This window comes from Salvelinus fontinalis, chromosome 33, assembly GCF_029448725.1.
Source record: "Salvelinus fontinalis isolate EN_2023a chromosome 33, ASM2944872v1, whole genome shotgun sequence".
NCBI lineage: Eukaryota > Metazoa > Chordata > Actinopteri > Salmoniformes > Salmonidae > Salvelinus > Salvelinus fontinalis.
This window is the reverse complement of record NC_074697.1, coordinates 38,466,882-38,489,493: the sequence shown is the minus strand read 5'-3', so window position 1 is coordinate 38,489,493 and position 22,612 is coordinate 38,466,882. Positions and strand designations below refer to the sequence as shown.

The window sequence follows — 22,612 nt, the reverse complement described above, 5'->3', positions numbered from 1 at the left end:
TAGACAGTCATGGGGAAGTGTGAGACGTAGGGTGACCGGTGTGAAATGTGTGTGTGTGATGCATCTGTGCATGCTTGTTATAGTGGTAGTTGGATGGTTTGCATGTCAATGCGTTAGAGTTGTGTGTGTATATTTGGCTCATGTGTGTGTTCAGGTTTAATGCTATGTGACACTGTGTTTCGTCTGTGTGCTCCAGGGTTCCAGGGTGATCTTTGCCAGTTGCAGGTGGACCACTGCCTGTCTCAGCCCTGCAGGAACGGGGCTACCTGCTCCAGCAGCCTGGCTGGACCCAGGTGCTACTGCACTGAGGGTAGGTACTTTATCATGTCTGCCCTGAGGGTAGGTACTTTATTATAAAACTGCCATGAGGGTAGGTACTTTATCATAGACCTGCACTGAGGGTAGGTACTTTATCATAAGTCTGCCCTGAGGGTAGGTACTTTATTATAAAACTGCCATGAGGGTAGGTACTTTATCATGTCTTCCCTGAGGGTAGGTACTTTATTATAAAACTGCCCTGAGGGTAGGTACTTTATCATAAGTCTGCCCTGAGGGTAGGTACTTTATCATGTCTGCCCTGAGGGTAGGTACTTTATCATAAGTCTGCCCTGAGGGTAGGTACTTTATCATAAGTCTGCCCTGAGGGTAGGTACTTTATCATAAGTCTGCCCTGAGGGTAGGTACTTTATCATAAGTCTGCCCTGAGGGTAGGTACTTTATCATAAGTCTGCCCTGAGGGTAGGTACTTTATCATAAGTCTGCCCTGAGGGTACGTACTTTATCATAGGTCTGCCCTGAGGGTACGTACTTTATCATAGGTCTGCCCTGAGGGTACGTACTTTATCATAGGTCTGCCCTGAGGGTAGGTACTTTATCATAAGTCTACCCTGAGGGTAGGTACTTTACCACAAGTCTGCCCTGAGGGTAGGTACTTTATCATAAGTCTGCCCTGAGGGTAGGTACTTTATCATAAGTCTGCCCTGCGGGTAGGTACTTTATCATCAGTCTGCCCTGAGGGTAGGTACTTTACCATAAGTCTGCCCTGAGGGTAGTAGGTACCCCAGTACCAATAGCACAGCAATGCTCTCAGTGCAGAACAACTCTTGCCATAACATAACATGTACAGATCCACAGCAATGCACAATAGCGAGGATGTACTGCACAATACCACGTTGTTTTATTTTCAGATCCTCATTAGCTGGTTGTGTGTTGGACTGTCCTGGTTCTAGGCGTGTGTCTGGTGTTCCTGTGTGCGTGCGTGGGGTGTATATGCGTCACTGTGTATGAGTGTGTGTGTGTGTGAGGCCATCATGGTAGCGCTGCTGTTAGTTTCTGTGTCTGCTCGGTGTTTATCTGTGCCAGCCAGTTGCTTAATTTAAACCTTCCTCCGCTAGTCTAATTAGTCCTCCTGGCCCTAACGACCTGCTCTCAGTCCCACATGGGAAATCTACATCCGCTAAAACTACATTCTGCCAAACACAGCACTCCTAAATAAGGGCATGCCAATCCATGCTTTTTATGTATACACACACACACATACACACACACACACACACAGACACTCCCATGGAAGACCATCCTGGAACAATCCTCTTCGAACAGATCAACACAACAACAGAGGTAGAAATGTACAACCTGATCCAGAAAATATGGTACATTGCAGGTACAATTCCCTGCGGTCACTGAGTTCTGATTCACAGTCCTGCTAGCAACGCAACTCGGATTAAATTATTAATCTTACACTGTTGGACTAGCGCCAATGCCGACCAGAATTTTTTATCCATCCACAGCAGTTTTTTTCCTTTGGTTGTTTTCGCAGAGAGATTGTGGTTATGGTGCAACAATGGGGGCGGAAACTGCTTCAGCACTTTTTAATTAGTACGACAAGGAGTTGTGTGTGTGCGTGTGTGTGTGTGTGTGTGTGTGTGTGTGTGTGTGTGTGTGTGTGTGTGTGTGTGTGTGTGTGTGTGTGTGTGTGTGTGTGTGTGTGTGTGTGTGTGTGTGTGTGTGTGTGTGTGTGTGTGTGTGTGTGTGTGTGAGAAAGAGAGAGCGCCTCAAAATCTTTAACAGGCTCGTTAGGTAATCCTGCCGTTTGAAGCCTTTCTACTGGATTTCAAGGCAATTAGCCAATCACATTCTCCAGTGAGCATGTGACTGCAGGTCAACACAATCAGCCAGTGGAGGGTGGTGAGGAGGCACCTCTCACCTCTACCTCTGTTTATACACAACACACTGGGAGTGGGAGCAGACAGCTCCACACTGCAGACTCCAAGCTGTAGACTCCAAGCCGCAGACTCCTGTCCACCTGATTCCCATCCAGTCGTGAGAGACTGAGCAGGAGAGACGTAAAGAATGTGTTAGGGTTCACGGATGTTGTTGTTTTCTTGTTGTTTTCTTGCAGGTGAATGTAAGGGCAAAAGTACAGTACCAGTCTAAAGTTTGGACACACCTACTCATTCAAGGGTTTTTCTTTATTTTTGATATTTTCTACATTGTAGAACAATAGTGAAGACATCAAAACCAAGAAATAACACATATGGATTCATGTAGAACCAAAAAAGTGTTATAAAATATATTTGTATTTGTTTATTCTTCAAAGTAGCAACCCTTTGACTTGATGACAGCTTTGCACACTCTTGGCATTCTCTCAACCAGCTTCACCTGGAATGTTTTTCCAACAGTCTTGAAGGAGTTCCCACATATGCTGAGCACGTGTTGGCCTCTTTTCCTTTACTCTGCGGTCGAACTCATCCCAAATCATCTCAATTGGGTTGAGGTCAGGTGATTGTGGAGGCCAGATCATCTGATGTAGCACTCCATCACTCTCCTTTTGGTCAAATAACCCTTACAAAGCCTGGAGGTGTGTTGGGTCATTGTCCTGTTGAAAAACAAATGATAGTCCCACTAAGTGCAAACCAAGTGTGCCTTGAATTAAATCACCAACAGTGTCACCAGCAAAGCACCCACACACCATCACACCTCCTCCTCCATGCTTCACGGTGGGAACTACACATGCAGAGATCATTCGTTCACCTACTCTGCGTCTCACAAAGACATGGCTATTGGAACCAAAAATCTAAAATTTGGACTCATCAGACCGAAGGACAGATTTCCACCGGTCTAATGTCCATTGCTCATGTTTCTTGGCCCAAGCAAGTCTCTTCTTCTTATTGCTGTCCTTTAGTTTCTTTGCAGCAATTCGACCATGAAGGCCTGATTCACGCTGTATTCTCTAAACAGTTGATGTTGAGATGTGTCTGTTACTTGAACTCTGTGAAACATTTATTTGGGCTGCATTTTCTGAGGCTGGTAACTCTAATGAACTTATCCTCTGCAGCAGAAGTAACTATTGGTCTTCCTTTCCTGTGGCAGTCCCTATGAGAGCCAGTTTCATCATAGCACTTAAAGGTTTTGCGACTGCACTTGAAGAAACTTTAAAAGTTCTTGAAATTTTCCGGATTTAATGACCTTCATGTCTTAAAGTAACGATGGACTATCATTTCTCTTTGCTTATTTGAGCTGTTCCTGCCATAATATGGACTTGGTCTTTTACCTAATAGGGCTATCTTCTGTATACCACCCCTACCTTGTCACAACACAACTGATTGGCTCAAACGCATTAAGAAGGAAAGCAATTCCACAAATTAACATTTAACAAGGCACACCTGTTAATTGAAATGCATTCCAGGTGACTACCTCATGAAGCTGGTTGAGAGAATGCCAAGAGTGTGCAAAGCTGTCATCAAGGCAAAGGCTGGCTACTTTGATGAATCTCAAATATAAAATATATTTTGATATGTTTAGCACTTTTTCTGTTACTACATGATTTCATATGTGTTATTTAATAGTTTTGATGTCTTCACTATTATTCTAAAACTTTATAAACTGGTACTGTATATCATAGTTGTATTCTACAAAGCAGGATTATGGAGTTAGTGTCACGCCTGCTCCCGCTCCCCCTCTCTGGCGCTCGAGGGAGCCAGGATGCCCATCATTACGTACACCTGTCACCATCATTACCCGCATCAGCGCTTCATTGGACTCACCTGGAATCCATCACTTTATTGATTGCCTCCTCCTATATCTGTCTATTCCTCAGTTAGATCCCCATGTCAGCATTAATGTTGTTATGTTTCCCCTGTCCAGACGCTGTCCGTGTTTTGTTTCTGTCATGTTCGTCATAAGGAGTAGACCAAGATGCTGCGTGGTATGTTTCCATCCTTTATTATTGAATAGAAAACTTCAAAGAACAAAACGAACCAACGAAACGTGAAGCTAGAATACTGCTCACAGGCAACTATACATAGACAAGATCCCACAAAGCACAATGGGAAAATGGCTACCTAAATATGATCCCCAATCAGAGACAACGATAAACAGCTGCCTCTGATTGGGAACCATACTAGGCCAACATAGAAATATAATTCACCAAGATAGCCCACCCTTAATCACACCCCGACCTAACCAACATAGAGAATGAAAGCTCTCTATGGTCAGGGTGTGACAGTTTCATACCTGTTATTTATTAAATATTCACTCCCTGTACTTGCTTTTCGTCTCCCAGTGTCTGTCCTCACAGAACGCTGACACCAATACGTGAAGCATCAGGGAGATTTTTGGTTTTTGTTTTGGTTGGTGACGTCGGGTCCGGGTGCAGCTGCCGAAGGAACCGGGGATGCCTCAGCTGGCTTGTCAGGCTTCCATGCCTTAAGTGGCTCAGGTGTGCGTTGGATACTGTCAGCCAGCTCGTCAGGCTCCCATGCCTCACCTGGCTCGTCGGGCTCCCACGCATCACCTGGCTCGTCGGGCTCCCACGCCTCACCTGGCTCGTCGGGCTCCCACGCCTCACCTGGCTCGTCGGGCTCCCACGCCTCACCTGGCTCGTCGGGCTCCCACGCCTCACCTGGCTCGTCGGGCTCCCACGCCTCACCTGGCTCGTCGGGCTCCCACGCCTCACCTGGCTCGTCATGCTCCCACGCCTCACCTGGCTCGTCGGGCTCCCACGCCTCACCTGGCTCGTCGGGCTCCCACGCCTCACCTGGCTCGTCGGGCTCCCACGCCTCACCTGGCTCGTCGGGCTCCCACGCCTCACCTGGCTCGTCGGGCTCCCACGCCTCACCTGGCTCGTCGGGCTCCCACGCCTCACCTGGCTCGTCGGGCTCCCACGCCTCACCTGGCTCGTCGGGCTCCCACGCCTCACCTGGCTCGTCGGGCTCCCACGCCTCAACTGGCTCGTCGGGCTCCCACGCCTCACCTGGCTCGTCGGGCTCCCACGCCTCACCTGGCTCGTCGGGCTCCCACGCCTCACCTGGCTCGTCGGGCTCCCACGCCTCACCTGGCTCGTCGGGCTCCCACGCCCACCTGGCTCGTCGGGCTCCCGCTCCTCAGCGCTTCATTGGACTCACCTGAACTCCATTACTTTATTGATTGCCTCCTCTATATCTGTCTATTCCTCAGTTTGATCCCCGTGCCAGCATTAATGTCTTTGTTTCCTCTGTCCAGATGCTGTCCGTGTTTTGTTTCATGTCTGTTATTTATTAAATATTCACACTCTGTACTCGTTTCTCGTCTCCCAGCGTCTGTCCTCACAGATAGCCAGTTAACTTTTCAAAATATTCTGATTTAACTTTTTATTTTGTAGAATGATAAGCTTGAAATGGGATGGTCTAATTGATTTAACAAACGAATAGACATATCTAAGTTTAGCTTTTTTATTTAATTATAAAATCAATAGTTTTTTCTGGTTGCTTATCAAAGTTAGCTGGCTAACTCATTTATCCTGCTTTGTAGCATACCCCTCAGTGCTATGTACAGAGAAGTTGTGTTGTATGGCATCTCCTTGTTTAACACACAGCAAAAGCAGTGTCTTCCATGAGGAAAACACACTCTCTTGTACTGTTGTTTCTTGACCTTTTTACCTTTCCTTTTGGACTAGATGGTCTCTCTTCTTTATTTGGAGAAGAAGTGACAAGTATATTTACTCTAGCTCCTCTCTTTTAACTATCACTGGAGACACATGAAGTGAAGAGCTTTCATAGGAATTTGGTTTCTTTTTTTAAAGCATTCTCCCAATGTGCACAGGCACCCATGCACGCACGCACGCACGCACGCACGCGCACACACATGCGCATACACACGCACGCACGCACACACACACACACACACACACACACACGCAGAGAAACCTATTTCTGTCAGCTGTTCCCAGTGTTGTATAACTGCCTACCCACACACATAAATCAGACCAAGTTTATTTAGCACAGATCCTCTCGGCGGAAGTTATCACGCTGTGCATAAAACAAAGTGATGGATGACAGCAGATGACAACAATAGCAGAGGAAATCACGGCTTATGATCACCAAATGCCACTGCTGAAGGCAAATAGCTGCAGTTTTTCCTATGTCTATGAGCAGGTGAATAGTATTACCACAGCAGTATCATAAACATGACACAAGTCCGGTTATTAGGTGTCATGTCCATTCCACTCATGTCAGATGACATACTGCCTACGAGCCCTGGTCAAAAGTAGTGCACTTAATAGGAAATCAATAAGATCTCCCGATTTTACCAATTTGACTTCAGATTCAGACTTTAATCCACGTTTCTCCCAATGTCAAATTTAGAAAATAAGGGTGGGATAGGGTTAAAACATTACGTTTAGGCATTCATTACGAATCATTAATTTACGGGTTAAAGTTTGATGTCCTCAGGACATGAACAGACGTCAAATTTCAAAGTCAATCTTGAGCGATTTTCTTGACGGAATATGGGTACAATTTCAGACACAGCCAGAGCCTCTAGAGGTCGTTCCCAGCAGTCCTCCTAGCTCTGTTTCTGTCCTCTGAGGTCTCTCTCTCTCTCAGCTCTGGGACTGGAACTGTCTCCAGTGGGGAACAGGAGGGATGGGGGTGCTATATTTAGACTCCTAACTCGCTCTACAGTATTGGCAAGTAGAAGTGGTACAGCAGCTCTGCAAAAGTGCGTGTGGTGGTGGTGGGGGGTCGGTGCATGTGGGGCTGCATGGGCGTGCGTGTCTTTACCATGCCCGCTGACCCCTACCCCCTGTGTCATAGTGAATTATGAGCTTGATCATTTGTCAGCATGAGTTGTCAGCATGATCAGAGAGATAGAGAGAGAGAGAGAGAGAGATAAAGAGAAAGAGAAAGACAAAGATAGGGAGAGAGAATGACAGAGAGCAGAAAGAAAGAGGAAGAAGGAAAGAAAATGAGAGAGAGAGAGAGAGATGGGGTCTGATGCTCAGACACCCAGCCAGTCTCCTTGACAACACTGCCCAAGGCAAACGCACACACACACAGCAGGGTGTCAAAACTGTTTGGTCACAGAGTGCAGTGCAGGCTTAGCTTTCTACAGAGATAAAGGAATAGAGCTGCGATTTTCCTCCCTCCTATCTTCTTCACATTCTCCTTTTTGGCACCTTGACCTCTCTCTTGTCTTTACCTCTTGTCATGTCTCGTTTTCTACAACATCTGAGATTATGTGCGGTTGTGTGTCTATGTGTGTGTGTGCACATGTCTCCACCCAACAAGATCTCACGGCCACACTTCAGTATCCAACATTTGTCCGGGGGGGGTTGAGGTTGGGGATAGGGTTAAAACAGAAAAAAATAACAATGTGTGTCTAGCAATGGGATTGAACCCGCAATCATTTTAGCTGAAGAGCAAAACAGTCAAAATCATGGCATTTGGATGGTACCAAATCAAAGTATGATGGCCAAAGTTTGACAACTGAATGTTGCTTCTACATTGATACATTTTGATAATTTGATCATAAATTTACTGGTCCCCTCCCTCATGTCAAACACTTGGATTCAGGAGGCGGGATTATTAAGGGAATAGGGTGACCCTAACTCTCATTTTATACACCAATGGTAACAAGACATTTTCCTCAAATTTGTAGCACTTCTATCCCCCCCAAATTATTATGGGTAATAAAAGGCTATTTGACATTGTCACGCCCTGTCCTTAGAGAGCCTTTTTATTTCTCTATTTGGTTAGATCGGGGTGTGATTTGGGTGGGAATTCTAGTTTTTCTATTTCTTTGTTGGCCGTGTATGGTTCCCAACCAGAGGCAGCTGTCTATCGTTGTCTCTGATTGGGGATCATACTTAGACAACCTTTTTTCCACCTTTAGTTTGTGGGATCTTGTTTTTGTGTAGTGCCTGTGAGCACTCCAGTCGTTACGTCTCGTTTGCTGTTTATTGTTTTTGTTGGTGAGTTTCATTTAAATTAACATGTGGAACTCTATGCACGCTGCGCCTTGGTCCGCTCATTTCAACGAACGTGACAGACATGGGATCTTTTTGTTCAGGACCTTTAAGCCCTTCCTCTATCCCCACCCATAACTTCCTAGCAAGCCGTGAGCCTGCTCGATGGTAATAGGCACTCACGTTGCCCCTAGTGACTGGTATGGAAGGCATCTCCCAACGTCCTGGAGACCTGGAAAAACATCTAATATTACAGCCTATCTGGTGTGACCTGGCTGCTCCACTCCCACTAGCCTCCTACATCCTGTTGCTCTTATGAGAAATACTGATAAATTGGGTCACCCTCAATTGTCACACCTTCTGCAATCGCTGCCTCCCTCTCTTCTCTGCCACTATCAAGGTGCCACCCTTGCCTCTTCCCTCCTCACCTCTCTCCACCTTGACCCTCTGTCCTCCCTCCTTCCTCAGGAGAATGGTTCCATCACAAGCTGTTTTTATCAGGATTGTTGCCATGGTAGCGCAGAGAGGAGACTGTAGTTTATTGTGATAGGACTGTGCGTGTGCGAGCGTGTGTGAGCATGTGCATGCCTATGTGAGTGTGTTTGTGTCAGCCTATGGGTGTGTGTTGGCCTGTGTGTGTGCGTGTTACACAGTCAATATAATCTGGGAGCATGTTGATTGCGTCAGTGTGTGTATTTCATTGGGCTAATGAAGAGAGGCTTTCAGGGTCTGTATCCAGATGCATGGAGGACTCTATATCACCCAGATTGATGGACATTTATTATTTCACTGTCACTGCAGAGAGGGAGGAATAATCTACTGGAGTCAGTGGGTTCTGTGTGGGTCTTCTTTCTTTCTTTCTTTCTTTCTTTCTTTCTTTCTTTCTTTCTTTCTTTCTTTCTTTCTTTCTTTCTTTCTTTCTTTCTTTCTTTCTTTCTTTCTTTCTTTCTTTCTTTCTTTCTTTCTTTCTTTCTTTCTTTCTTTCTTGCTTGCTTGCTTGCTTGCTTGCTTGCTTGCTTGCTTGCTTGCTTGCTTGCTTGCTTGCTTGCTTGCTTGCTTGCTTGCTTGCTTGCTTGCTTGCTTGCTTGCTTGCTTGCTTGCTTGCTTGCTTGCTTGCTTTCTTTCTTTCTTTCTTTCTTTCTTTCTTTCTTTCTTTCTTTCTCATAGATTATACATGTATGAACTACACATTGACACATCCAGCCCAAAGCAGGAGTTTAAAAAAAAATGTGCTGGAGCATATCTTCAAGTATGGCCTTTCTGGATTGGGTTAAATAACAGTGCCTGTTTGTTTGTATGTGTTTGTGTTTGTGTGTGGGCGGGGGATGGGGGAAGGGGCATTGGTTTGTGTGTGTGTGTGTGTAGACAAAACAGACGCTGTAGGCTACATCCCAGTGAGTCCACAGACCCACCTCAACACCCACAATGCGGTTCTTCACAACCCCAGAACCCCACAGCATTCCTGTCACCAGACCAGATGCTCCCCACCCCCTGTCTCGCTCTCTCTCTCACTGTCTCTCGCTTGCGCTCTCTCGCTCTCTCTCTCTCTCTCTCTCTCTCTCTCTCTCTCTCTCACTCATTTTCTTTCCTTCTTCCTCTCTCTTTGTGCTCTCTGTCATTCTCTCTCCCTATCTTTGTCTTTCTCTTTGTTTCACTCTCTTTCTCTCTCCTCTCTCTCACTCTCTTGTACTCCCTTCATCTTTCTCAGGGTATCAGGGCAGTATGTGTGAACAGAGGGTGGACCCATGTGCCTCCAGCCCCTGCCACAACAACGGGAGTTGCTTCCCTCAGGGTCCCGGCCTGGACTTTGGCTGCAGCTGTGCTGCCGGCTTCACCGGCCCAACCTGTGCCCAGCTGGTGGACTTCTGTGCCCTCAACCCATGTGCCCATGGGATCTGCCGCAGTGTGGGCACCAGCTACAGGTGTCTGTGTGTCCCAGGTGAGCCATTAAATAACAGTGCCTGTTTAAATGGCGGGTACTCTCTATCTGATCAACCTTCCATTATCCACACTATAGATAAGTTCTAAGACTATCTAACAGACTGATTCTCCCACAATAAATCAGATATCACAGTAAACCGGACACATATAATATACAGTGCATTCGGAAAGTATTCAGACCCCTTAACTTTTTTCACATTTTGTTACATTACAGCCTTACCCCCCCCCCCCGCGCAAAACGTATATCAATCTACACACAATACCCCATAATGACAAAGCAAAAACAGGTTTTTATTACTTATAATTGTTTTTGTTTTTTTAAACAGAAATCTTACATTTTAATCTCACATGTTGAAGCACCTTTAGCAGCCTCAAGTCTTCTTGGATATGACGCTACTAGCTTGGCACACCTATATTTGGGGAGTTTCTCCCATTACTCTCTGCAGATCCTCTCGAGCTCTGTCAGGTTGGATGGGGAGTGTTGCTGTACAGCTATTTCTCAGGTCTCTTCAGAGATGTTCGATCGGGTTCAAGTCCGGGCTCTGGCTGGGCCACTCAAGGACATTTAGAGACTTGTCCCGAAGCCACTCATGCATTGTCTTGGCTATGTGCTTAGGGTTGTTGTCCTGTTGGAAGGTAAACCTTCGCCCCAGTCCGAGGTCTTGAGCACTCTGGAGCAGGTTTTCATCAAGGATCTCTCGGTACTTTTCTCCGTTCATCTTTGCCTCGATCCTGACTAGTTTCCCTGTCCCTGCCACTGAAAAACATCCCCACAGCATAATGCTGCCACCACCATAATTCACTGTAGGGATGGTGCCAGGATTCCTCCAGGTGTGATGCTTGGCATTAAGGCCAAAGAGTTCAATCTTGGTTTCAAAAGACCACAGAATCTTGTTTCTCATGGTCTGAGAGTCCTTTCTGTGTTTTTTTGGCAACTCCAAGCAGGCTGTCATGTGCCTTTTACTGAGGAGTGGCTTTCGTCTGGCCACTCTACCATAAAGGCCTGATTGGTGGAGTGCTGCAGAGATGGTTGTCCTTCTGGAAATTTCTCAAAACTCCACAGAGGAACTCTGGAGCTCTGTCAGAGTGACCATCGGGTTCTTGATCACCTCCCTGACCAAGGCCCTTCTTCCCCGATTGCTCAGTTTGGCTTGGCGACCAGTTCTAGGAAGAGTCTTGGTGGTTCCAAACTTCTTCTATTTAAGAATGATGAAGGCCAAGTTGTTCTTGTGGACCTTCAATTCTGCAGAAATGTTTTGGTACCCTTCCCCAGATCTGTGCCTCGACACAATCCTGTCTCGGAGCTCTACGGACAATCCTTCGACCTCATGGCTTGGTTTTTGCTCGGACATGCACAGTCAATTGTGTGACCTTATACAGACAGGTGTGTGCCTTTCCAAATCATGTCCAATCAATTGAATTTACTACAGATGGACTCCAATCAAGTTGTAGAAACATCTCAAGAATGATCAATGGAAACAGGATGCACCTGAGCTCAATTTCGAGTCTCACAGCAAGGGGTTTGAATACTTATAAGTAAGGTATTACAGATTTTTATTTTTAATACATTTGCAAAAAAACTTTTGTCATTATGGGGTATTGTGTGTAGATTGATGAGGGGATTTTTAAAATTGAATTCTGTAACAAAATACATCGGAAGTCAGGAAACAAGTGCAGAAAGTGAGTTTAGAAATGAAACGATTCAGTTGAACAGAACATGAGAAGCGTACAGAACGTGAGAGAAAACAATACTATCAAGTGACTGCTGTCTACTGAGGGCTAAATAAAGGGGGAGTAAAAAGGAGATAATGATAACCAGGTGTGTGTAAGGATTGTTGCCAGGGTCGTTGGTTAGTAGACTGGCGTGAGAGTACCCCCCCCCTCCCCCCCGACGTGCGGCTACGGCCGCAGGACAACGCCGGCCAGGAGGACTGCCCCGAGGGCAAGGAGCGGGCCGGTCTGGACGGCGGAGATGGTAATTCCGGATGATGTTGGGGTCCAGGATGTCTGCCCCTGGGACCCAAGAGCTTTCCTCAGGACCGTACCCCTCCTAGTCCACCAGGTATTGTAGCCAACTCCCACGATGTAAAAAATCCAGGAGGGACCAAATGGCATAGGTAGGGTTCCACTCGATGTCCAGGGGAGGCGGGGGGGTGTCTTGGGGGATGGCATCTGCCAGGGGACCAGGAACCACTGGCCTGAGGAGGGAGACATGAAAGGATGGTGAGATCCGGTAGTTGGAGGGGAGTTGTTGACGATAAGTTACCTCATAGACCCTCCGGAGGACCTTGATGGGCCCCACAAACTGGGGACTCAGCTTCCGGCAAGGCACGCGGAGCGGGAGATTCCTAGTGGAGAGCCAGACGCGATCACCAGGATGGAACCTCCGCCTCACTGTGTTGGCGGTCCGCCTGATCCTTCTGATTGTGGAAACACTCGTCCACTGCAGGGGCCTCGGTTTGGCTCGGAGTCCATGAAGCCAGGGCCGGATGGTATCCCAGGACGCACTGGAAGTGAGTCAGCCCGGTGGAGGAGTGCCGAAGTGAGTTCTGGGCGTACTCCTCCCAGGGAAGGAACCGGACCTACTCCCCCTGCCAGTCCTGGCAGTAACTCATTAGGAACCTCCCCAGCTCCTGGTTGTTCCTCTCCACCTGCCCGTTGGACTGAGGCCGGTTCGCGGATGTCAGGCTGACCGTGCCCCCAGCTTCTCCATAAAGGCTTTCCATACCCGCGACGTGAATTGGGGACCACGGTTGGAAACGATGTCCTCCGGAAGACCATAGTGCCGAAAGACCTGCTGGAATAGTGTCTCCGCGAACTGGAGAGTGGTAGGCAGACCAGAGAGAGACATAAAACGTAAGGATTTAGAGAATCTGTCAAGAACCATAATAAGTGGTAAAACCATCAGAAAGGGGGAGATCAGTTACGAAGTCTATGGACAGATGTGACCAAGGCCGCTGAGGCACGGGAAGGGGAAGTGGTTTCCCTGCTGGAGCGTCCCGGGGAGATTTGGATTGACCACATACAGAGCAAGAGTTGACATATTGGGCGACATCCTGCGCCAAGGTGGGCCACCGGTACTTGTCGGAGAGGAAATTGATGGTGCGGATGATACCTGGGTGTCCAGTGGCGAGGGATGTGTGCCCAGGTCAACAGCCGATCCTCTTACCCCCGTGGGGACGTAGATGTGTTCTGGAGGGCAGGTAGCTGGAGCGGGTTCCCTCTCCAGAGCCTGGCGGATGTCCACATCTGCGTCCTAAAACACGGGGCTAACGATACGGGAGAACAGATTGATGGGCTGGAGGGCACTCACAGGACCCTCCACCGACGTGGAACCACAGGGTACGGGATTGCATGTCCTCTGGCATCCTGGTCCCCAGGTAGTGATTCTTATCCTCGACCAGGAGATGGTGGGGTTATGACGTTGGAGTCATGGGAGGCCGAGGATGACTTTGTGTACGGGTGGGGTGATGATGAGGAAGGCCGTGGGACCCCTGGTGCATGGGTCCCACGGTGAGGGTGAGTGGTGCTGTGATTTGCGTAATTGTGTCGGATCCCAATGGTCACGTATCCAGGGCTTGAACCGGAAAAGGAGGGGAGAGCGGGTACAAGTTATGGTCCGGGAGGAGGCAAGGGCCTGGTTGATGAAGTTCCCTGCGGCACCAGAGTCCACTAGAGCTGCAAAGACAACACCTGAGGGACAGCCAGCCAGTGAAATGGGAACCAAATTATGATGATGGAATGCCTACCTTGGGAGATGGAAGATCACGGGGCTGCCACTCGGCTCTACCCTCAGGTGTCTCCGGAGACACCGCTCTGCCACGGAGAGGTGTATGGCCCCTACCTCCATGGGTTCAGGCTCTGCCTCAGGACAGCCAAAAGAGGGAGGCGAGTGCGAGGTGGGCACCGGTGCTCCCGAAGATTGCCACCCTGACAAGCCAACTCCGTCTGGACCTCTTCACGCAGTCCTCTCCAGAATAGAGTGTGGAGCACCGGCTCATTCCATCCGCTGGAGGCTGCCACAGTCCGAAAGATGAAGGTGTACTTCGCAGCAATCTGGGCACCCTGCTGGAGTTGGAGAAGTCACTCACCTCCCTCTCTGCCCTCTGGAGGATGGTCGAAGACCGCCCTGAACAGAGCCATGAACCTCTCATAGGAACCCAGCTCCTCCTCTCCTCTCTCCCAGACGGCTGTAGCCCACTCCAACGCCCACCCTGTCAGCAGGGAAATGACCGTGGCAACCTTGGATCTCTCGGTCGTGGTTGCTCCCATCTGATAGGCGAAATAGAGGGAGCACTGGATTAGGAAGCCACGGCATTTCGACGGAGTACCGTCATACTTTTCCGGAAGGGACAGTAGGGCATCGCTGACCTGGGCGGACAGCTGAGTAGGCTGGGGGACTGGCTCACTGTGACCACCCGCGGTAGGAGGCCTTCTTATAGGGGTATTGAGAGCCTCACTGGCTGTGTCGAGGCGGTAGATAACGCGTAGGTCTTCCTCCAGGGCCATACCCAGTTGCGTCAGCTGGTTCGGGGTGTTGGTGTAGTAGATGACCCTGTTCCTTGACCGTCAGGAAGATGGTTTTATCCTCTGCTGCTTCCATGTTGCGAGGTAGTATTCTGTGACTAAATACACCGGGAGTCAGGAAGCAGGTGCAGAAGGTGAGTTTAATAATGAAACAATGCTGATGAACAGAAAATGAGAAGCGTACAGAACATGAGAGAAAACAATACTATATAGTGACTGCTGTCTACTGAGGGCTAAATAAAGGGGGAGTAATCAAGGAGATAATGATGACCAGGTGTGCGTAATGATGGGGAGCAGGTGTGCGTAATGATTGTTGCCAGGGCCGGTGGTTAGTAGACCGGCGACATCGAGGGCTGGAGGGAGGGAGCGGGAGTAGGCGGGACAAATCCATTTTAGAATAAGGCTGTAAAGTAACAAAATGTGTAAAAAGTGAAGGGGTCTGAATACTTTCCGAATGTACTGTGCAACATCATAAATTAGCATTGTTACTACTCATCATTCCACAACCCATTCCCCACCCCAGTGATATCATTGATTACGACACACAGTGGGTAACGCATGACTAACGTGTCATTACAGGCTCATTGATCATGCCACTGGTTTTTATGGCTCCATGCTCAGATTAATGGTGTGGAATGATGACAAATCATTATCCCTTATTCAGCGTTGTAACCAGACCTGGGTTCAAATAGTATTTGAAATAATTTCAATTACTTTAGCTGGGCTTGATTGAGCTTGCCTGATACAAGGGAACCAATAGAGTAGTTGCAAAATTGCAAACCCTGCCCATTTGGCAGGCTAAAACAAATGGTAGTAATATTGGAAAGATTTAAAAACAGTATTTGAACCCTGGTCTGGGTGTGACTGCAGGACCCTATCAGTAGAACCATCAACACAGTCTGTCCTAGAGCTCCCTTTATGTATCTTTCCGTCTTTCAGTCTTCATTTTGATTTAATTTGCAATCTTAAGTTGAGCGCGGAGTGAGATACACTTTAAATTAGTAATGGACGTTTTTTATTTTTTACCGAAACGAACTAATTCCACCTTTTTAGATCACTTCACTTAAAATCGTTCCTTTGGGGATCACACTATCCACTCTATTGTCCTCTGTAGCCAGATACTTCTCACTGTGTTCATACTCTCATTAGTATATTCTTGTCTCATAACATTGCATTCTGTTATTTGTTCTCTCATAAAAACAACCTCCGACCTTGCATTGGTACAGTATGTTCCTTCCCATGTATATACTGACAGTATCTTCACACATAATATAATATGTCTTTTCACCTTTCACTCTAACATATTCTCTGTTATTCTCCATTGCTCATCATCTCTTTCTCTCTTTGGCTTTCTGTCCCGCTCTCTTTGTCTCTCTTTCCTCACCTCATTTCCCTCTCCCCCACCTCTGTCATCTGGTTGCCATGGCGATAGATTTTTATTAGGATCTCTTTTTATTAGGTGAAACAGTTGCTTTCCACTTCCTTCCAGACCATTGTCTGTCTGCAACCGTTGTCTGACTACACAAGTTGGGCAGATGATGTCGTCCAATCACACATTTCCATTCTTACAGCCACCATCTAATGGGAATGATGTGATTGGTGATTTGCAATCAGCATTCCAGACGCTTAACTCTCCACACCCAGACTCCACACAAACATAGACATGCGTATGTTCATGCACACACACACACACATGCAAGAAGTCACACACACAAGCAACCAAAACACACACACATACAAACACACATACAAACACACACACACAAACACAGACAGACAGACACATCAGACTCGCTTATGGAAATAATTGACCTTTTCTCCTGTTCATCAATATGCCAGCTGGTGTCTGTGTCCTCTACAAGGAGAGGAGGCTGTGAAGGAGCTCATATATCTCTAGTAGTGGATCCCAGGCTCCCTGTATCCATATCAGACAGAGGAGAGTCAGACTAGCAAGAGGAAATGGGTCTGGGAGTCTGGGAAAGACACTTGACATTTCACTGACTTTTTATGAGAACCTCTGGGATTTATCAAGGCTTACTTTGTATGTAAATGTTTCCTCTCATGGTAAACGACAAACACATGCACACACAAGCAGACAGCCAGACACACACACAGCCCAACATACACTCACACACGCATTACACATACAGACATGTCTATACTCAGTACGGTAGCTTCTGCTTGTAAGCTCTGAAGAAAGAACACAATGTCCTATGTCAACTCTGAGATTCTGTCAATCACTGTGTTCTGACCTTGGGCTCATACTGCTTCTCTTTTATGGGGAAAAACACCAAGACCTACTGTTCTCAGTCCCAGTGCAAACCTGCCACCCAGTGGCAACTGGAGTGTACTGCATTTAATAGACCACCAAAAGTCACGGCTGAATCATGCCTGTATCGATGTAACCATAGAATTACATCTAGAATTGATTTAATAGGATGTCTGTGGATGTAACATCCACAAGGTTTTGCCATAGTCATGTAGAGAAACAAATGCACTGACTTGTTCCGTCTAAGTGATAATCTGTATATAGAAATAAAGGCACATTGAACCACTTTTATCTCACCCTTTAAAAACATATCTTAACAAATATGATGTGCTGAGGAGTGTTTCACCATGATCTTCTCGGTAGTGATATCTAAACGTAATCATTACTTGAACTGTCATCTAATATTATGATCAAAGACAGTGTGTGTGTCTCTCCCAGGGTACCATGGTCTGTACTGTGAGGAGGAATACAACGAGTGTCTGTCAGCCCCCTGCCAGAACTACGCTACCTGCAGAGACCTCATCAACGCTTACGAATGTGTCTGCACTCCCCAGTATGAAGGTAGGTGTGTGTATGTGTGACTGACAACTCAACGGGGACAGTTTTAAGTATGTTATCCTGGGGTGGGCTTGTGTGATGATGCTGATACTGCAATATGTATGATAATTCAATGAGTTTTTACAACCTGTATTACAAATGTATTCATATAAGTGATTGTGTGTTGTCTACAGTGTGTTTTTGTAGTAGATTGCGAGATAGTGTGCTGAGTTGGTGTAAACTGTTGTATGTAGAGCAGACCTGGATTCAAATACTATTTGTAATCATGTCAGATACTTATGCTGTGCTTGATTGAGCTTGTCTGTTACAATGGAACCAATAGAAAAGTCCCAAAAGTACAAACACAGCCCCCCTGGTACTCCAGACAGGCTAAAGCTAACACTTAAAGTGTTTGAAATATTTCTAATGGTATTTGAACCCAGGTCTATAGAGAGTACTGTGTGTGCGTCATTAATGGGTCATATGTGTGTGTCCCTGTGCAGGCAGACACTGTGAGATCTACAGGGATCCTTGTCTGAAGGCTCACTGTCAGAACGGAGGACGCTGTGATAGTGTGGGCCTCAATGCCACCTGTGTCTGCCCTGCTGGTTACCTGGGTGAGGATTTCAACTCTGCACTGTATGTGTGTGTTTTGTATCCGTGCGTGCGTGTGTGTGTGTGAATACACGTCTGTCACCCAGTCTATCATAATGGGCCATGGTGACACAGGTGGGAGTAGGCTGTTCTGACTAGGGAGCAAACCCCCTCTGATCACTTTGAAAATATACCTGTACCTGCTGTTCCAGTTAAACATAACCCTCCCCCCACACTATCGGTTCTCTCAGGGGAGGACTGTGAGGTTGATGTCAACGAGTGTGAGAGCAACCCCTGTCATCACGGTGGAACCTGCATCGACCAATCAAATGCCTATACCTGCCACTGCCCCCCAGGCTGGATAGGGGCCAGCTGTGAGATACGTAAGTACATTACCCAGAATCCCCTGTTTGAAGGAGTTCATTATGATATATGATTACATGTATATGCCTTTCTTAGGTTATTAATAACAATCTGTCTGTCTGTCTCTCTCTCAGACTTGCAGTGGAAGACGGCCCACCCCGAGGACACCCTGACCAACATGCCACGTCACTCCCTCTACATCATCATCGGTGCCCTGTGCGTGGCCTTCGTCCTCATGCTCATCATCCTCATCGTGGGCATCTGCCGCATCAGCCGCATCGAGTACCAGGGCTCATCTCGCCATGCCTACCAGGAGTTTTACAACTGCCGCAGCATCGACAGCGAGTTTAGCAACGCCATCGCCTCCATCCGCCATGCCAGGTGAGACGGCACAATGTTCGCCTACTATAAGAATACAAGTGCCCCAACATTGTTAACATTTAATGTATTCATTTGATTCAGCCATTACAAACACCTCCTGTTATAGATTTACTGTTTACCTGGAGATAAAGGCCCATTCAAGTTTCAAGTTTTTAATGTCACATGCACAAGTACAGTGAAATGCCTTTCTTGCAAACTCAAAACCCAACGAATCAATAATCAATAACAATGTAATACCAGAAAAATTCACGAGATAAAGGCCCGTTCCGTTAGATTTGTGGGGAGATGTATAATACCTCTCTTACAACACCATATTTGTATTACTCTGTTAGTAACATGCAACATATCCTTTATAACATTACACTCCCCTGCCACCTGTATTTCATTCTCAACCTAGCAACTCTACACTTGAAACATTAAGAACTGTCTTGCGTGTAGCTAGCGGTCCTACCTGAAGTGATGTTCCATGTATGTGTTTTCGTTCCCTCACTCAGATTTGGGAAGAAGTCCCGGCCGGCCATGTACGACGCCGCACCCATCACCTACGAGGACTACAGCCCTGACGACAAGCCCCTGGTCACTCTGATCAAAACAAAAGATTTGTAGAAAACACAGAGGCAGCACACCCACCCACACACAGTACCACGCATCACCTGTTCACACATACAACTAACTGGACATGTTCGGATGTGCACCAATACACACAAATGCAAACCATTTAGTATTTCTTTACATAAACATTGAAAAAATAAATGTGGACCAAACAATAGTTCTGCGGGAAGAAAAATACTAATCTATTTTACGGTTGGAATATTCATAAAGCTACTGTAGCATAAGAGTGTACCTTTCATTATTTTAGTAGGTGTTGGGTGACATTGCCATGTTGGTTGCTTCTTCTCTCCAGTAGAATGTGACTACATTACCCAGGATGCCATTGGGGTCCTAGAGGGTGCGGTTCCTGACGTCCCCCACCAACCCATGAGCTCAGTTTAAAGTGTAGATTCAGCAGAGGCTGCTGATAGGAGTTCTTACAGGTGTGGTAGAAATAGGTGCACTTGTCATAGTGCAGTACGATATATATATATCTTTCTATATAAAACATCTGCAGTAGGTTGCCTTACTTGATGCATGGGTAGATTTGAAGGTTTCTGCATAATTTTGAAACCCTCCGTACATTGTGATTAATTTACTGTATCTTTACCAGGTTTGTGCCAAAATCGTCTCCTTCTTCAGGCAACAACGTGTGGTAGAAGTAGAACAGACGTAAAAAAACACTATGGGGGAAGCTTTAAAACAGTGTTTTAAAAAAACAAACATTGGTTGTCATGTTTTTGTTATTTACAAGTTCTGTACAAGTAAAGAAGGAGAAATAATTGTATTCACAGTGTTGTATGGTTTCCCTATATGAGGACAGTGTTTTTCGCAGGAGTGGTCAGAGTAGCCAATGGGCGGGTCTTGTGTGGACTGACAGGTGGGGAGGGCGGGTCTTGTGTGGATGATTGACAGGTGGGGGTCAGCTGGTGAGTCTGCTCCAGTAACATGTGCTTCTGTGTCCCAGGTATAGGTGTCTCTCTCTGTTTGTGTGCGGTTGTGTTGTTCCACTCAGGGTCAACCCCTGGGTGCATTGGTTTTGTGGCGCCGGATGGGTGGCACATTTTAGACCATTCCATTGGTTCTTTAGTAAAATCTCTGCCCACTCGGAGCACCGAGTGAGCTCTCCACTTGACTGATGTTTAGCCAACTAGGGTCATTGTCCTTTTTTTAAAAGAGAAGAACCACATGATTATTATCTATGTTCAATGATGTAACAATAAAGGTTTAAGTGAACACAAACCCAGCTGGTGTCTCGTGTGAGTTCCGTGGTGTTTGTTCTTATCATGACACCAGAGGTCTATTTGTGTCTAGGAAAACATTTGACTCACAGGGTTCTGTTGACTCAATGGAAATGTACTATGACAAGACTTGGTCACTGTAATGCACGTGTTTAAACATGCATTTAATATGTAAAACCTCAGCTCACTGACGCACTCATCCCGTCACGCCGGTTCGAGCATTGGGCAGCAACAAAGGATCGCCACTTCCTGCGGTCTTTGGCCATCTTCTCCGCTGTGCTCCAGCTCTACTGGTGTCTACTGTTCATTATTCTCCATGTTGTCTTGGGCCTCCCTTTCTTCTGTGTGTCTTCTGGAGTCCAATGGACAGCTAACCTCGGAATGGAATTTGCATATCTTCTTAGAACCTGTCCAATCCAGCTCCAGCAGCGTCTCTTGAGTTTTGTGACCACAACCTCAGCAATTAGATCTCAATACCCTTGAACTGGGAAAATAATACTGAATTCGCAAAGATGATTTATCACGACATGACAACTGGATTTGGATAACCTCCAAAGCAGAAGACTAAGTACTCTTTTTGGACAAAGCACAAGGCTAAGTACTCTTTTTGGACAAAGCACAAGGCTAAGTACTCTTTTTGGACAAAGCACAAGGCTAAGTACTCTTTTTGGACAAAGCACAAGGCTAAGTACTCTTTTTGGACAAAGCACAAGGCTAAGTACTCTTTTTGGACAAAGCACAAGGCTAAGTACACTTTTTGGACAAAGCACAAGACGAAGTACTCATTTTGGACAAACCACAAGGCTAAGTACTCATTTTGGACAAAGCACAAGGTTAAGTACTCTTTTTGAACAAAGCACAAGGCTAAGTACTCTTTTTGGACAAAGCACAAGGCTAAGTACTCTTTTTGGACAAAGCACAAGACTAAGTACTATTTTTGGACAAAGCACAAGACTAAGTACTATTTTTGGACAAAGCACAGGACTAAGTACTATTTTTGGACAAAGCACAAGGCTAAGTACTCTTTTTGGACAAAGCACAAGGCTAAGTACTCTTTTTGGACAAAGCACAAGGCTAAGTACTATTTTTGGACAAAGCACAAGACTAAGTACTATTTTTGGACAAAGCACAAGACTAAGTACTATTTTTGGACAAAGCACAGGACTAAGTACTATTTTTGGACAAAGCACAAAGCTAAGTACTCTTTTTGGACAAAGCACAAGGCTAAGTACTATTTTTGAACAAAGCACAAGACTAAGTACTCTTTTTGGACAAAGCACAAGGCTAAGTACTCTTTTTGGACAAAGCACAAGGCTAAGTACTATTTTTGAACAAAGCACAAGACTAAGTACTATTTTTGGACAAAGCACAAGGCTAAGTACTCTTTTTGGACAAAGCACAAGACTAAGTACTATTTTTGGACGAAGCACAAGGCTAAGTACTATTTTTGGACAAAGCACAAGACTAAGTACTATTTTTGGACAAAGCACAAGACTAAGTACTATTTTTGGACAAAGCACAAGGCTAAGTACTATTTTTGGACAAAGCACAAGACTAAGTACTATTTTTGGACAAAGCACAAGACTAAGTACTATTTTTGGACAAAGCACAAGACTAAGTACTATTTTTGGACAAAGCACAAGAAGACCTCGCCTCACTTAGACTAGTGCTTTGAAAACCAACTCAAAATTATATCATATCAATATTGTGCATTTCACAACTCCTGAGAACCTTTTCAATTTTATCAACTGAAGGAAAAACAGGTAAAAACCAGAGATTTTGTCAGCACTGGCGTTATCTTTCATCAAGCCACCAAAAGACACAACGGACACTATATGACCTCAACAACACTGGCCAGACAGTTTTCAGAATTAACTCAACACCCACTACAATAGGACAATGGGCAACATGTTTCCACTAATAGACACTCTCTCCATGCCTTGT

At 46.2% G+C, this 22,612-nt stretch overlaps 1 protein-coding gene across 1 annotated transcript in view; it reads left to right on the top strand.

Annotated features, from left to right (window-relative positions):
* Window positions 1-20,669, top strand: part of LOC129832191 (delta and Notch-like epidermal growth factor-related receptor) — a 75,693-nt gene extending 55,024 nt beyond the window's left edge. Inside the window, exons 7-13 of the mRNA XM_055896051.1 lie at window positions 197-310; window positions 9,933-10,163; window positions 17,400-17,522; window positions 18,002-18,115; window positions 18,344-18,475; window positions 18,590-18,836; window positions 19,331-20,669. Coding sequence (XP_055752026.1) covers window positions 197-310; window positions 9,933-10,163; window positions 17,400-17,522; window positions 18,002-18,115; window positions 18,344-18,475; window positions 18,590-18,836; window positions 19,331-19,442 — 1,073 coding nt within the window. The 3' untranslated portion in view covers window positions 19,443-20,669. The remainder of the gene's footprint in view (window positions 1-196; window positions 311-9,932; window positions 10,164-17,399; window positions 17,523-18,001; window positions 18,116-18,343; window positions 18,476-18,589; window positions 18,837-19,330) is intronic.
* The last annotated feature ends 1,943 nt before the right edge of the window (window positions 20,670-22,612 follow it).